Below are 16,706 nucleotides of genomic sequence, written 5' to 3'. Positions count from 1 at the left end.
CCCCATAAATCATCATCAAGTTATTTATAAGACAGGTGAAAATTACTAATTAACTTGGACAGGTATGTCAGGGAAGAATACTCAAGTATAGTGTGTGTACAGGTGGACTGGCCGAGAGAGAAAGAGAGAGAGAGAGATTACACTGGCATGCACGAACGAACACATTTATTTGAAAGAAAGAAGAGAGAAACAGAGAAAGAAGGAGAGCATTACCAGATACAAATTTAAAGAAAGAGAGAGAGAGAGAGAGAGAGAGAGAGACAATTAAGAGAAGAATATGAAACCAAAAAAGAATTAAAGAATTGGACAAAAACATAAAATATCCCACACACACACACATACCCACACACACACACACGGTCACATATGATCCGAAATCAGAACAGTGATTTAAGCCTCGGATTTGAGCTAGGCTTAGGCTTGCGAATTTAAATTCCTCAATCCGAGATTTCCTGCAGTGGATTACCCATATTCAGAACAGCGACTTGAACCTCAGATCGGGTAATGTTTTGCATTATCTTCAATTACGAGCAAGGATTCGAGCACTGAAATTCCAGCCAATTACGTTTCAGTTACACCATTACGACAGTCAATCACCACCAAGAGTAATGTTTGCAAGATTATTGGCGGCAACTATGACTCGACGAGTTTTTACGGAGGAGAAATCTCTCCTTGCAAGCTTAGTCAGCGAAAACAGTATGATAGAAAGTAAAAAGACAGATGCGGCATCGAGAGATCTAAGAAGTGGAAGAATATAACCGAGCAGTACAACTCGAGTGCCATTGTCCAAAAAAGAACACCACTCCAACTACAGACTAGCTGGAAAAATATGAAGGTCAAAGCAAGGAAGTATATTGACAGGTAAGCTTTGTAAATGTTAATATAATTTTACCCACATTTATCTAGTCATATGGATAATGATGCAAAAGAGTTGTAATAGCTAAGAAGTTTATTATAATCTTAGCAGTGACTAAACATAAGGATAATAATTAAAGAGTAAATTTCCTGATTAACACCCAACTCCCTTTCAAGCTAATTTTCTTGTTCCAAAGGTTTTTAGTGTGATTCATTTCAGTCTAACGTCCATTTCTGTCGGAAATCACTCGTTTCTGAGTTATGACCCCCTCTCCCCTGACAATCAAAGGGGAAAGTGGGGATTTCGGGTGATTTGTGACAGAAATGGATGTTAGAATCAAATGATTCACACTGAAAACCGTAGGAAAAATAAAATATTAAACTTCAAAAGTAACCCTACCCAACCTAACCTAACCTAACCTAACCTAACCTAACCTAACCTAACCTAACCTAACCTAACCTAACCTAACCTAATCTAACCTACCCTAACCTAACCTAACCGAACCTAACCGAACCGAACTTGCGTAAATTGGGTGTTAATACGGAACAGTACCAGTTAGAGAACAGACCCACATGTTTGTCACAACTTCACTTATTTATTTTTCAATGTAATTTGAATACAGTATATTTCACAAGTTATAACGACCTGTTGACATAATTATCATATTTTCAGTTAGTTAATCATAATTACAATACTAACAAATTCAAATTGCGGTTCTCAGTAATACATAAATATATTTAGATATAACTATGATAATATTAAATAATATGTACTCACATGACTAAAGATACGAAAAATTGTATACAGTACAGTAGGAGAATAGAGGCTTACAATGATGAGTGATACAAAAATGCACTAGGAAAAGCAAAATATTGACTATAGTATTTATTAAGACAATTGATGTAAAAAAAAACTTTTGCATGCTCTATCTTGCCATAATGTATGTACTTGCCTAGAATGAAGAGTATCATGGGGGGAGGCTGCAAGCCTTCCCACAAACTGTTCTATGTCGTTTTTTTGTCATAATTCATTGAAAAGTAAATGAAAATACCATAGACATGGTATGGTACTTCAATGTGTGCTTCTCCTTGACTATTACCGAAGAAAAATGATCAAAAACACTGATTTCATTATGTCCTTAACTAGTCACTGTTACCTTTTGCTTTACCATTTCGTAATTTAATTATTCTGTGTTGTGGCATTTTTGAGCGAATTACAGGTACTGATTACTGAAATACTGTATACTGAAGATATATGCGTGTTCATATACAGTACTGTATGTGAATACACTGTAGACATGAATCCCATGTTATCATGTAATTCAGGACCTTTTTTTTTTTACTTTTCATGATTCCATCATTACTTGCAACTGTTACGATACCTCTAATAATTGTGATCAATTAAATGCTACTGTATTGGTATCAGTATATTAATAGATTGGGTAATTAACCTTCATTATCTCCATTGTTTTCCTTAGTAATATTTAGTTATTCTAATTTTAACGTTCAACATTTTATTTGTGTATTACAGTGAAAGACGATCTCATGTGAAAACAGGTGGTGGTCCTCCAGATTTTCAACCTGCCAGTCAGGCAGTAGAGGACATTCTAGCAGTTTTACCACCAAAGACGTACCAGCCTATAGACACTGACATAGGGGACGATGAACCACTGCCACTTGGTATGTTATCATTTTTCATCCCATGTTATCATATAAGATAATAAATGTAAAATAAAAATGTTTTCACACCCACAAATAAGGGCAATATTGACTTGTTATCCTCTTTATATGGAACTACTTACTGGGAGCTTCTGACAAGTGTACAGAATACTAGTATACTGAATGCTGTATCTATCCATTTGAAATTATTGTATCAAATAAATTTTTCTTGTAAAAAATATATATCACTTAAGCTATTCATACCTCTGAAACAATGCATTTTTACATTTGCCTGTTTTTGTCATAGTAAGAAAAATATAAGAAAATAAGCCATTCAAATTGTAAAAATCGTCAGAACAATGAAATAATACTCTATCAAGAAATTATGACCATTTTCTTAATATCCTACTGTATACAGTATAGATATTTTCTAAATGTGTATTCAAATTTTATTTTCCAATTTAGATACAGTATTAGTATTTACTATTGTATTTCAAATTGGATTCAGTAGTATTTAAAAATACCTTAACATGTACATGTACTAGACTCAATAGCAAACTGCAAAGTAAAACTGAATTTTGTTGCTTAATTAATAAAATAAAATGTGTTGCAGATCAAGCAGGGAAAACCTTTGGGATTATCCAAGATGATGCTGTGATCATACATAATTATGAAATAGTAGAGGATGACATGGGGGAAATATTGAATGGCAGAAAAGGGACTTCATCCAACTTATTTAACTCCAGGCCACATTCAAGTCTCGGCACTGAAAATGAAGTATCAAGACCTTACTCAGGGTGTAGTAACAGGCATGAAACTTTCAGACACCAGTATCAGACTCCCAAGAAGGTGGCAGCAAAGAATGTTGAGAAGTCTTGTGAGCTAGATGTACAACTGCTACATTCTAAGCTTAGAACAGAAAAATTGGCTCTAGAATATTATGATTTGAAAAGAGAAAAACAAAAGGAGTTACTTTTTCAAGAAGAATAAAAATATGGGGTCCTTTGTAATGTTTAATATCATAAATCAGTGCTTTATAAAGTTCATTCTGTATATATTTTTTAATTTCCAATGCTTTAAAATTTATATTTTTAATGACATTATGAAACTGCAAATTTTTCATAAGAGCCGTGGGATTTTCTTCGCAATTTTAATATACCTGTATAGGTTTATGGCATAGAGTATTATGTACAGTATCATATTACCACAAGACAACTAATTCAAGTTCAGTATTTTCTGTGTAATGTGAAATTTTGTTATATTCATATTGGACAATTATTCTGGAAGTTAGTGCCTATTTTCCTGAATAAATTGGACATAATTTTTTATTTATTACCAAGTTCAATATAGAATCCTGTATTCTAATAATACAGTATATTGTGCCTTCCAAACAGAATTCTCATCACACTTATATTGTATATTCATTGGTCATATGTTCATTATTACTATGAATTACCTGTTGCAATATTACAGATTGTTACTTTATTGCAGATACTTGTCAAAAGGTTAAAAGGGAAAGAAAAGGATAGATGATTTTTATTCCAACTTTATGGAGTCTATGTTATTACAAACTCAAATAAAGATTTTTGTTTATACTGTATACTGTTTTTATCCAATTTGCACCTACAGTACAATACAACATTTGTCATATCAGAAGATACATTAATTTTATCCAAAGAAAAATCAGGAATAATTGACAATGGTCTAAAAAGAAAAAAACTGAGATGACATGTGGTTACATGTTGGTGTGTAGGATCTGTGGTCAAAGATTTTGACTTCATAATATCCTTCAGCAGAAAAAGAGACACTTGGCATAGCGGGACAAGCAATCGGAACAAACAATTTCCTATAAAAATAAAGCCATTGAAGTTGACCAATATACACATGAAATACAGGAGAAACTGTTGTTACATTTTCCCCATATTTGCGACTTATGAAATATAGACAAGTCTCATAACAAAATATTGTGGAATAAAATGTCAAATGAACTAGAACTCCTAGCATAGCATGGGATATATTATACAAATATATGTATGACAAATAGAATGAATGTAAACTGAAAGTTATTTAATGGTAATGAATATCAGCAAGACACATCTACATGCTCCAACATACAGGGTGATTCTTAATTGCGTACAGTGAATTGCAGGGTGTATTCCTGGGACAACTGCAAGGCAAAATCTCGGAATCTGCATAGTTTACTAACTACAGCTCTTGAAAGATGTTGAGGTAATGACAGTTAGATTGGAGTGAAATATCAGGAGATTTTTGTGTAATTTTATGTATGTAACTTCACTGTATGATACAGTTTGTTAATGGGGTCGAAGTTCAAAAATCCCTGCCTCTGCCTCTTTATCTTACTGTGTAGAGTTTTATGCATAAAGTTACACAAAAATCTACTGATATTTGATTCCAATCTCACTGTCATTACATCAACACCTTTCAAGAGCTGTAGCTAGTAAATTATGCAGATTCCGAGATTTTGTCTTGCAGTTGTCCCAGGAATACACCCTGCAAATACTGTATGCCTTTGAGAATCACCCTGTACACTGACCTGTTGGCTATGGTTCACCTCTACCATCCCATTCATCAGCTGATGGTTAGACTTTGAGATTCTTCGCAACGATAGTTTCCAGGTAAGAAAGAATCTGGTTACTGAATGAGTTATGGTAATGTGTTACAACACTATCGTGTTTAGGGTCCTCCATGAAGTTCAAGCAGGTAAATGTTAGGAACGCTGACACTTCTATATTTTGAATGTTTTTCCTTAGGAAAATTATTGGTAATTTTTCGTTATCCACCCATCACCTTTTTCACATGAAAATTATATATTTTTTGCGAGTTTTCTTGCTGTTTTAAATGATTCTGATTTTTTATCTTTGGGGCAAATCACTTTTATTTTTAATTAGGTCAGGTCAGGTCAGGTCAGGTTAGGTTGGGACGTGTTGTAACACATTTCCAAAACTCATTCAGTAACCAAATTCTTTCTTACCCGGAACTATTCGTTGCGAAGAATCTCACAGCAATCATCAGCTGATGAATGGGAGGTAGAGGTGAACCATAGCCAACAGGCCTGTCAAGTAGATGCTCCATATCACGGAAAATATCAAGGAAATCTCCTTTGCTGAACCAATATCGTTGTTTAAATTGCGTGTCATCATAAAAATTGAAAGGATTCTGCCTATCTACCATCAGTCTTCTCTCAACAAAATGTCCAATTTGACGATACCGCCGAAAACCACGCTCTGTGAAAATTCATGTAGACTTGCTTGAAGGATCACCTGCTATACCTGCCTCCAGGCTCGATTTGAAATTGAAATTGAAATACTTTATTGATCATAAAACTATTACATCAAAAGGACAAGGTGGTATACTACTCCCACCCTCACCTTTGCCATCCCCTTCTGGGGTTTACAAAAGTTATAAATGTTAATAGAATAATTATTTTTACATCAATGAAATAGTTCATTTTGTCATGAACACTGTACTACATTAAAAGAACAGATAATGTAATCTTACACAAAATTAAATGTCATATCCTTGGAGCAAAACTTTTATACATTGCAAGAATTACTTTAATTTTTCCATTATTAATCATCCAACAAACTTGTTTCTTTAGAGAAGTGATCTCACTGTTCCTGTTTGATTGGATTTTTTCACATCCTAATACATAATGTTGTAGTGTCTGTGCATCCCTAAGATGACACAGTTGACAAGGTTGACCCGCCCCTCCACTTATCTGCCATTAATATTTGTATCCCAATCTTAGTCTCATTATAACAGTGTCAGCAGTTGGTAAGTTACTCCCGTAAGTTACATTGGTGTTTTGTAAAACATACAAATAGTGCTGAAAACTCTCGCTACATATGGCAATAACTTCTCTTCTTGGTTTTTCCTATTCCTCTCTTTTTCTTTTCATTTCCCTCTTTATCGTGTCATGATCGTGATGACGGCTAACCTGAAAACCTTAAAGATTCATATTACGCTCAAACGTCCACAAAACCTTCTGACTCCCCCAGTGGAAACGTCCACCGTTTTCTCTGTTTCCTTGATGAGGTCATCGATAGGCCGTCTTTGTCTAAAGGGAACTTTGAATATAATCGGCGGATTTCGTAGCAAGACGCTGTATGTTGGGACCTGTTGCCATCCAACCCTTTGTAATCAATTTAATTTTGCTTTTGATAGCTCAGGCAGAGCATTGTTAGTGAAGATAGTAGTGACTAATAACGATGTTAGTAAGCAAATAGACAAACTAAAGCCTAATAAGTCACCTGGTCCCGATGAGATATTTGCCAGAGTATTAAAGGAATGTAAGGAAGAGCTTAGTATGCCCTTAGCAAAGTTGTTTAACATGTCCTTAAAAACAGGTGTAGTACCAGAATCTTGGAGGATAGCGAATGTAATACCGATTTTCGAGATGGGGGATAGATCACTATCCTCTAACTACCGCCCAATCAGTCTAACATCAATAGTAGGCAAATTACTGGAATCTATCATTTCAAACTCTATACGAAATCACCTGGAGAAGCACCGATTGATCAATGATTCCCAGCATGGCTTCACAAGCGGACGTTCTTGTCTAACTAATCTATTAACATTCTTTTCATCAGTTTTCGAATCGGTGGACGAGGGGCACATTTATGATGTGGTATATCTCGACTTTAGCAAAGCCTTCGACAGAGTCCCCCACGAAAGACTAATTAGAAAGGTAGAAGCACATGGCATCAAAGGTAACATCCTTAAATGGATTAAGGCGTGGTTACAGGACAGGAAACAGCGAGTGAGCATTAACGGCACTAAGTCCCATTGGAGCAACGTCACAAGAGGAGTTCCCCAAGGCTCAGTACTTGGACCATTATGTTTTATTATATACATAAACGACATAGATATCGGCATAGACAGCAACATAAGTAAATTTGCTAATGACACTAAAATAGGACGTGTTATTAAATCTGACCAGGACTCCGCAAAACTACAGGAAGATCTAAACAAATTTTTCGAATGGTCTGAAAAATGGCAGATGAAATTCAACGTGGACAAATGTAAAGTACTCAGTATAGGAGATGGAAACAGGGAAACCAGATACCAGATGAACAATGATGCCATAGAGAAATCCGACTGCGAGAGAGATTTAGGAGTAATGATAAGTAGGAACCTTAAGCCAAGTAAACAATGTGTTTTTGCTCGTAACAAGGCTAATAAAGTACTTGGGTTCATACAAAGGAGTGTTAGTTACAAGGCTAGCGAGGTCATCCTAAAACTGTATCTTGCGCTTGTGAGACCACACCTGGATTACGCAGTTCAGTTCTGGTCACCGTATTACAGGATGGATATAGAATCATTGGAAAGAATTGAGAGGAGAATGACAAGACTAATCCCGGGCATTAGGAACCTTGAGTATTGAGACAGGTTAAAGCATCTTAATTTGCACTCCCTCGAGAGACGTAGAGCGAGGGGCGACCTGATAGAGATGTATAAGTGGAAGTCAGGGCTAAACAAAGGGGGCATTACAAAGGTACTCAAACTATCCAACCAGGAGCGAACTTGTAACAATGGTTTTAAATTAGACAAATTTAGATTTAGGCGTGAAATAGGTAAACACTGGTTTGGAAACAGAGTAGTGGATGAATGGAACAAGTTACCAAAATATCATCATTAACTCGAATACGCTGAATAGCTTCAAACATAGGTTGGATGCTTATATGAGCAATAGGGGTTGGGTGTAAACGGGACTGCCCAGTATGGGCCAATAGGCCCGCTGCAGTTTCCTCCATTCTTATGTTCTTATGTTCTTAAGATAATAGTAGGGAATGAAACTGAGCTCATAGTCTCAGTTTCAACGTCAGAGTGTACAGTAAATTAATTCATCGAAATAGAAGTAGGTGGACTCCCTGACCTATTTTGAGTGAGGGTGCTGCGGGCATTTCAACTGTTAGTAAGTGCTCGCCCCTTCACCCAGACAGGTAGGTCATTCCACTATGTGTTCTAATTCGCCCTTCTTACGTGATTTGACCCAATTAATAGTTGATTGTGCAAGTGTGACAGTAACGTAGTTGTTATGCTCTGAGTGAAGTAATATTTACGTCTTTAACGTCCCCTGAAACGTGATGTCGTTGTCACCGTAAGTAAGTGCTCACCCCTTCACCCGTACAGGTCCCTAACGCAGCCTAGGCCGTGTCTGTAGCGTGGATGTTGTATCCACTATGTCTGGGGAGATGTCCGAGGTCCAGTAGAATCAGTTACCTTTCGTAAGACCCGACCGTCAGACACTTCAGACTACCCATGGGCCCCATAGCTGGCTCGTCTGACCCAAACGCTCGGCCCGCGAGGTGACCCCGGATCACCAAGCCACACACCACTACCAGCCCTCATCATTGGTGGATGAGTGTCTAACTCAGTAGGGCTATTTGTGTTGTGGGGTTATTCCACTGGGATCTTCAGAGTTCGTTGGAAAGTACCCCATGGTGGCAGGACCCCATGGCGGGTGCTTGATTATCACTCTTGACGACTGAGTGTTGTAGTGGCAGTTGCCCCTGGTCTTAATGGTGCTAAGTTACTGTAAGAGTTTGTGTTATTGAGTATGTCCACCCAATAGTGGTGTGAGTGTTATTGAGTATGTCCACCCAGTATTGGTGCGAGTGTTATTGAGTATGTCCACCCAGTAGTGGTGTGAGTGTTATTGAGTATGTCCACCCAGTAGTGGTGTGAGTGTTATTGAGTATGTCCACCCAGTAGTGGTGTGAGTATGTTGAGCCTGAGGGCATAGTACCAGATTTCGTCTGTTGGTACATATATTCTTTCTCCTACCTCCATATTAATGTTTAAATACATTTTGTTTTTGTATATTGTGTCTATTATTTACCTACAGTATCTACCGTTATTTCCTCCCTATTACTTGATACTATCATTACATATACCCACGAGCCTCCCTCGTCACGCTACCAATGGTTATAAGTATTAGAGTAAAGAAAAATGTTATAAGAGGCACGGCCCTTATAAAATGGTGACAGCTATGGTGATGTAATGAACATAGTATCGAGTTGGGAGGAATGACTGTGATACTGTAGTTTTTTTTAACTGTGAGTTATAACCATTTCTCTGTACGGGTATTTAATAACCATTCCACTGTAACTAATGAGTATTTCAGATTGCTAATAATTTTGTTCCATATTTTTCCAAGGTACAGATTTTTGTGGTGGTTTGCAGAGAAAGTGAAATAAGTCAAAGAAATACCTTGGAGTTAGGTTAGAAAAAAAAAGAAAGTCTTGTTTAAAGTAAATGATACCTGCAACAATAACTTGAGTGTAGAGTGTGAATAAGGTTCATTTATATTTGAAGAATTCTGATGTGTAACAATCTGCCCAATTTTTTTTTCCGTTGTTAACTCAGTAGTATTACTTACAGACAGTGAGTACATGCTCGGGCCGTGGCACTAGTTTGTGAAATGTTTTCATCATGGGAGTGCCCAGTGTTTTAATTCTGAGTTGCTAACAGAAGCATTGCACTATAGCAAAGGTTAAGTGGATGCTAATTCTGTACTTGTCATATTCTTTAGTTTATGTGTTAGGTAGGATATATATTCCAGTTGCTTAATATCTCGGGGTGTTTTACAGTTCCTTGTACTAATATTTCTATGTATACGTTATAATTGTAAAGTGTATTTTAATCAGGTGCTAACGGTTCATTATTTGGTGAAACGTTGTATGTTATATGAACTCTAATGCCAGTATACTTTCAGAATACAGTATTATATATGTGAGGACCTCATGATGATACGGTATATGGAAAGTGTTATACAAGTGTATGGACCCGGAATTGTGAGTACAGAAATTCGTGAAGTGTTCACGCAGTGTTGCACCATACAGAGTTTGTGTGAATAGCAAATTGTCTCAGTGTATTTTTCATGCAATAATATTATCTTTTGGGAGATTAATAATCTGAACAGTATTTTGAATAGTTGATGTATGGAATGTTAAGTCGTACTGCAGAAAATCAGTTGAGTACCAGTCCTTGGGTCTTGAGTGAGCACTGTGCATGATATTGTATTTACAGTGGGTTATAGTATTGATTTGTTGTAACACGATGGCAGATGCTAACGCGAATCAGGGGACCATGACGGCCAAAACCGCGGTTGAAATAGCAACAGATGTCCAAGTTCTGACCGAGTATAAACCCCCAACTAATGTTAAGCAAGTCCGCCATTTTTGGGTATGTGTGGATTTTACCGTAAACATGTTCCCGAGTTTGCCAAAGTAGCTTACCCCCTCACTGAGATAACGAAACAGACTGTTGATTTTGTATGGTCCAACGAGTGTCAAGAAGCATTTGAGAAGTTAAAGCAAGCACTAGCTTCATACCTAGTTCTTGTCAAGGCAGATATTTATAAACCGTTTGAACTGCATAGTGATGCCAGCAATTTCTGTGTAGGCGCTTCCCTTAATCAGGTACAAGATGATGGCTCTTCGCGACCTGTGGGTTATTTTTCTAGAAAGTTAAAGCCGGCAGAAACTCGTTATTCCACCACCGATAAAGAAGCGTTAGGCATTGTGTTTGAGTGCAGGTTCTTCCATCATTTTCGTTGGGGTACGCAGTTTACAATTAAGACAGATCACCAACCTCTAACATCCGTCTTTAGAAAGAAAACCAAAAGTCAGCGAATGAACCGTTGGATCTTAGAAATGAGAGATTACGTCTATGATATTGAATACAAACCCGGTAGAGCTAATGTAGTAGCCGATGCATTAAGTCGACCAGTCAGAACCTTGAGAAAAGTCATGCAAGACCATGTAGCTGCTCAATTTCCCACACTAGAAGGTTTCACACAGGCAGAATTTGGTAAGGAACAACAAAAAGAACCGAGATGGCAAGAGTTAAAACAGTATTTAGCAGGAGGTAAGCTTCCACAACATAAGTACCCAAAGGCCACCGTTTATAGTTTTGAAGTAATAAATGGAGTATTGCATCTAGTAAAAGAACAACTTGATAAGGCATTGCAGTATTGTCTAGTAATCCCTCAACATTTACGTAAAGCCGCATTAGAGTTGGCACATGACACTGCCACATGAGGTCATTTAGGACGGTGGAAGACCATCACCCGAGTAGCAAATTTTTTTTATTGGCCTAACTACCGTAAAGATTGTGTTGATTATGTAGCATCATGCGAGATGTGTCAAAGGTTCAAGGGAACCAAGGGACTTACGCAACGTTGGCAAGAATTACCAGTAGTAACCAAACCACTAGAACGAGTTTCGGTAGATTTGACTGACATGCATTCAGGGATCAGTGATTACCGATATGTGTTAACAATTATAGATCATTATTCAAGGTTTGTTAACTTCTATCCATTGCGCACGAAGACCACTCAAGAGGTTACCCGTGAATTTGAGAAATTTGTTAAGTCTTCGGTAGTCCTAAAGTAGTGATTGCGGATAATGGAGGAGAATTTACTGCCGCATAGTTCAGGGAGCTCTGTCGATTAATTAACATTAAGGTGTATTTTACCTTGCCTTACCAACCCTGAGGTAACAGTATCACGGAGAGAATGCACCGAACTTTTAAGAACATTTTGTCAATCATGTGCGAAGATAACCCGCGTCGCTGGCCACGATTCTTGGGTCCGACCCAATATGCGTTGAACACTTCTGTTCACACAACGACTGGAGTGCAGCCACACTTCGCGTTCTTCTCCCGGCATGCGCAGAGACAAGTGGGCACTGAGTTACCACTAATAGAAAACGAGAGTACTGAAGGGTTGAGAGAAGCTCACAGAGTAATTAAAGAAACTTCTGAACGAATGTCTAGAGAATTCCGGAACGTAGCAAACCGAGATAGAGTCAATCAGACAGTACAGCTAGGGGAAACTGTTTGGGTGAGAGATGAAGCTCCTATCCCAGGTACCAGTAGGAAATTAAATGCTAAGTGGAAGGGCCCATATACAGTAACTGAGGTCATACGCAATGGTGCAGCGTATGAGTTAACCCACCTTTCAGATGAGACAGAAATAATCCGACGAGCAGCAGAAAAGGTGAAAAGATGTATCAACAGAGATATGTTCGTCCATGTAAATGACATCCAGGTTCCCCCTAATGATTTTTCCTCAGAATCAGAGCCTGATGAGAGAGATGCTATACGGGATGAGGAGAGAACAGTAGTTGCTCCTGCTCCCCGATTTCCCGTAAGGACGAGAAAACCAGTGGTGAGACTGGATCTTTAAAAAGCAGAGGGCTATTTAAGTGACCCTCATTGGTTGATAATGAAGTGTGCAATTAGTTATAAGTAACTTGTGGTAAAGGGAGAGGTAAAGAATTGATGATGTTTTTTTTATTGAAAATATTTTGTAGAGGAAGGGTCAATTTGCAGTAAAAGACAGAGATTGGAAGATGTATTGGCAGTTATGCAATCATCTGAAGGGTATCTGTTACTAGTTTGAGTAAAGATACCAGTGGTGAATTCTCAAGTTCTGGTTGGTATATCCTACGTAGGCTGGGTGTTGTTGGTATATAGGTGTAGAGTTCGTGACTTTCAGGGAGTATTCGGGCATAGAAATATGGCGCTATTACTTCTACATGGCAAATGCCATAAGTACAGACAGTTTTTGGTTTGGTGGTGTTCTCATGAGGACCGTTTCATTAGCATTGGATTCTTGGGAATGCCCGCTCGTTCGGAGTCCCTTGAATGTTGCTGCCTCTCCTGAGTGCGACATGACTCTTTAGATTAAGGGCAAACAAATCATTCCTTCGACTTGATGGGGTTCGTTCGTCTATGTCCTAGCTTGAGAACTCTATGTTAAATCTCAGGGTGTCCTGTAAGCATTTGACCAATTGCGTAAAAGAAACTTTCATGACCTATGAACATTGAAATTTGAGTTCTGTAAGGAAATTTTGAGTGTGCACTTTATCAACCGATGTGAGGGTGTATTTTGTAACATGTAACACCATTTATTATTATATGATGATATATCTAACCCCATTCAGTATTATTATATGACATGATGTACCTAATCCCATGTGTTATTATTTTTGGAGCTATGATATATGTATCCCAATATATTTTTTATGAAGGTGTGTCACATTCTAGTTGTATGGTAACAGATTTCCATTTCTTTTTGCCTAATTCTGACCACCGGTAGGGAATTATTTTTCTATTTTTATTGATATAATATGTGCAATGTTTTGTATGGGGAATTATATTTTGTATTAATCATTTAATGTGTATGTAACTACTTACGTGTTTTCTGAACGTTACCGCATAATATAAATCGTGGAGAAAGGGGAAGCTTTGTCATGATCGTGATGACGGCTAACCTGAAAACCTTAAAGATTCATATTACGCTCAAACGTCCACAAAACCTTCTGAGTCCCCCAGTGGAAACGTCCCCCGTTTTCTCTGTTTCCTTGATGACGTCATCGATAGGCCGTCTTTGTCTCAAGGGGACTTTGAATATAATCAGCGGATTTCGTAGCAAGACGCTGTATGTTGGGACCTGTTGCCATCCAACCCTTTGTAATCAATTTAATTTTGCTTTTGATAGCTCAGGCAGAGCATTGTTAGTGAAGATAATAGTAGGGAATGAAACTGAGTTCATAGTCTCAGTTTCAACGTCAGAGTGTACAGTAAATTAATTCATCGAAATAGAAGTAGGTGGACTCCCTGACCTATTTTGAGTGAGGGTGCCGAGGGCATTTCAACCGTTAGTAAGTGCTCGCCCCTTCACCCATACAGGTAGGTCATTCCACTCTGTGTTGTAATTCGCCCTTCTTTACGTGATTTGACCCAATTAATAGTTGATTGTGCAAGTGTTACAGTAACGTAGTTGTTATCCTCTGAGTGAAGTAATATTTACGTCTTTAACGTCCCCTGAAACGTGATGTCGTTGTCACCGTTAGTAAGTGCTCGCCCCTTCACCCATACAGGTCCCTAACGCAGCCTAGGCCGTGTCTGTAGCGTGGATGTTGTATCCACTATGTCTGGGGAGATGTCCGAGGTCCAGTAGGATCAGTTACCTTCGTGAGACCCGACCGTCAGACACTTCAGACTACCCATGGGCCCCATAGCTGGCTCGTCTGACCCTAACCCTTGGCTTGCGAGGTGACCCCGGATCACCAAGCCACACACCACTACCAGCCCTCATCATTGGTGGATGAGTGTCTAACTTAGTAGGGCTATTTGTGTGGTGGGGTTATTCCACTGGGATCTTCAGAGTTCGTTGGAAAGTACCCCATGGTGGCAGGACCCCATGGCGGGTGCTTGAGTATCACTCCTGACGACTGAGTGTTGTAGTGGCAGTTGCCCCTGGTCTTAATGGTGCTAAGTTACTGTAATAGTTTGTGTTATTGAGTATGTCCACCCAATAGTGGTGTGAGTGTTATTGAGTATGTCCACCCAATAGTGGTGTGAGTGTTATTGAGTATGTCCACCCAGTAGTAGTGTGAGTGTTATTGAGTATGTCCACCCAGTAGTGGTGTGAGTATGTTGAGCCTGAGGGCATAGTACCAGATTTCGTCTGTTGGTACATATATTCTTTCTCCTTCCTCCATATTAATGTTTAAATAAATTTTGTATTTGTATATTGTGTCTATTATTTACCTACAGTATCTACCGTTATTTCTTCCCTATTACATGATACTATCATTACATGTACCCACGAGCCTCCTCTCGTCACGCTACCAATGGTTATAAGTATTAGAGTAAAGAAAAATGTTATTAGAGGCACGGCCCTTATAATCGTTCTAATACTTACATTGCTAACACTATCTATACACATCTTTTCTGAAGCTTTCTTGGCCAATTTGTCAGCATTTCATTTAAATGAATCCCCACATGTGATGGAATCCATACAAACTGCACAATGCATTCCATTTCTTCTTTACTCTGACCAGTCGTTTATAGATATTAGCAATATGAAATTTACATGGATTTTTACTCTGCAAAGCTTCCAATGCACTTTTATTATCAACAATAACATATGTTTTTTACATTTCTCTATAGCAACCTGGAGTCCTTCACATATTGCGTGTAGTTCAGCCAGCGTGGATGAGGTGTTGTTACTATTTCATTTACAAACCGTTTCATCTACGTAACATTCATTGATAAAATATTCCCTTATAAAAACAGCACATCCCGCTTGACCGCGTCTTAATACTGACCCATCACAATATACCCTGTATATGTACAGTGTTTCGCCTGGTAAAACTATTTATTTTCTCTAAAGAGACATTTCGTAAATAACTGTGATGCCAATCATCTTTTTTTCCCCTCAAGCTATAAAATATTTTTTGCAATGCATCCTTCATGCCATGGTCTAAACCTTAAATAAGTTTGTAATGAAATGCAATATTTATGTACTCCATACTCCATCATAATATTAAACAATAGCTTTGCATACTTGGACACATTGCCAAGAACTGTTCTTTCATTTAAGCACATTATTATGCTGGACAACCTATATTATCTCCTCCTCTCCTAATGGTCCTAAGAGTAGTAGCTACAGAAAGTTCCTTTACTCTATTTTCTATACTTGGTAAATCTAACTCCATTCTCATTATTTAAATTCTAGCTTTCTGTTGACACCCTAAACCATTTCTCAGGGCCTCGTTTTGTATCACTTCATGCTTTTGAATAAGTTTCTTACTGAACATTATAAGAATGGGAGCTGCATAGTCAATAACTGAACGTATTGTACTGATATAAACCATCCTTAAAATAGGAATACCTGCGCCATTTCCCTTCCATGCCAAACCTCTTAAAGGTCTTAAACGTCCTTTACATGCATTATCCAGGTATTGCATCTCACGTACTTTACTGTTGGACTTATACCCAATGTGCATCCCAAGGCATTATGTGTTCTGACCTCACTAGGGGAAAGGTCACGGCTGGCTTAGCTCCCGGGGATTAATTGTCAGCAATGGCTAGTGCTACTTGTGAACAGGGCTGTGCCCTTCTGAAGGCTGAGTTAGAGAGGGCCACGGAAGAAATATTGAAATTAAAGGAAGTGATGGCGAGGATGAAGGAAGAAGCGAGACAAGGAGAACCCGTGTCTGACGAAAACTCAGGCGAATGGAAGGTTGTGAGGAGAGGGACGACCAAACTGGTGGTGAAAACAGCACCAAAGATACGACAACAACAGCTAAGTGTACCGACTCTTTCAGTCCTTTGATAGGCGAATTGGACGTTAGCTTAGTCAGGGACAAGGC

The 16,706-nt window shown here is 38.2% G+C and overlaps 1 protein-coding gene across 1 annotated transcript; it reads left to right on the top strand.

Annotated features, from left to right (window-relative positions):
* Nucleotides 1-507: 507 nt before the first annotated feature.
* On the top strand, nt 508-4,024 carry LOC121871365. Its single transcript, XM_042373586.1, has 3 exons — nt 508-861; nt 2,387-2,535; nt 3,128-4,024. The coding sequence occupies exons 1-3, from the start codon at nt 830-832 to the stop codon at nt 3,502-3,504; spliced, it is 558 nt and encodes a 185-aa protein (XP_042229520.1). The 5' UTR covers nt 508-829; the 3' UTR covers nt 3,505-4,024.
* Nucleotides 4,025-16,706: the final 12,682 nt, after the last annotated feature.

Source organism: Homarus americanus, unplaced genomic scaffold, assembly GCF_018991925.1.
Source record: "Homarus americanus isolate GMGI-L3 unplaced genomic scaffold, GMGI_Hamer_2.0 scaffold32583, whole genome shotgun sequence".
In the NCBI taxonomy this organism is placed as follows: Eukaryota; Metazoa; Arthropoda; class Malacostraca; order Decapoda; family Nephropidae; genus Homarus; species Homarus americanus.
This window is presented reverse-complemented; position numbering and strand designations above follow the sequence as displayed.

Bases quoted from the DNA above. Each gene is read 5' to 3' on its own strand.
- LOC121871365 (XM_042373586.1), top strand. From the start codon at position 830: ATGAAGGTCAAAGCAAGGAAGTATATTGACAG. The intron at 862-2,386 runs GTAAGCTTTGTA...TGTGTATTACAG, and splicing joins GCAAGGAAGTATATTGACAG to TGAAAGACGATCTCATGTGA. The intron at 2,536-3,127 runs GTATGTTATCAT...AATGTGTTGCAG, and splicing joins CGATGAACCACTGCCACTTG to ATCAAGCAGGGAAAACCTTT.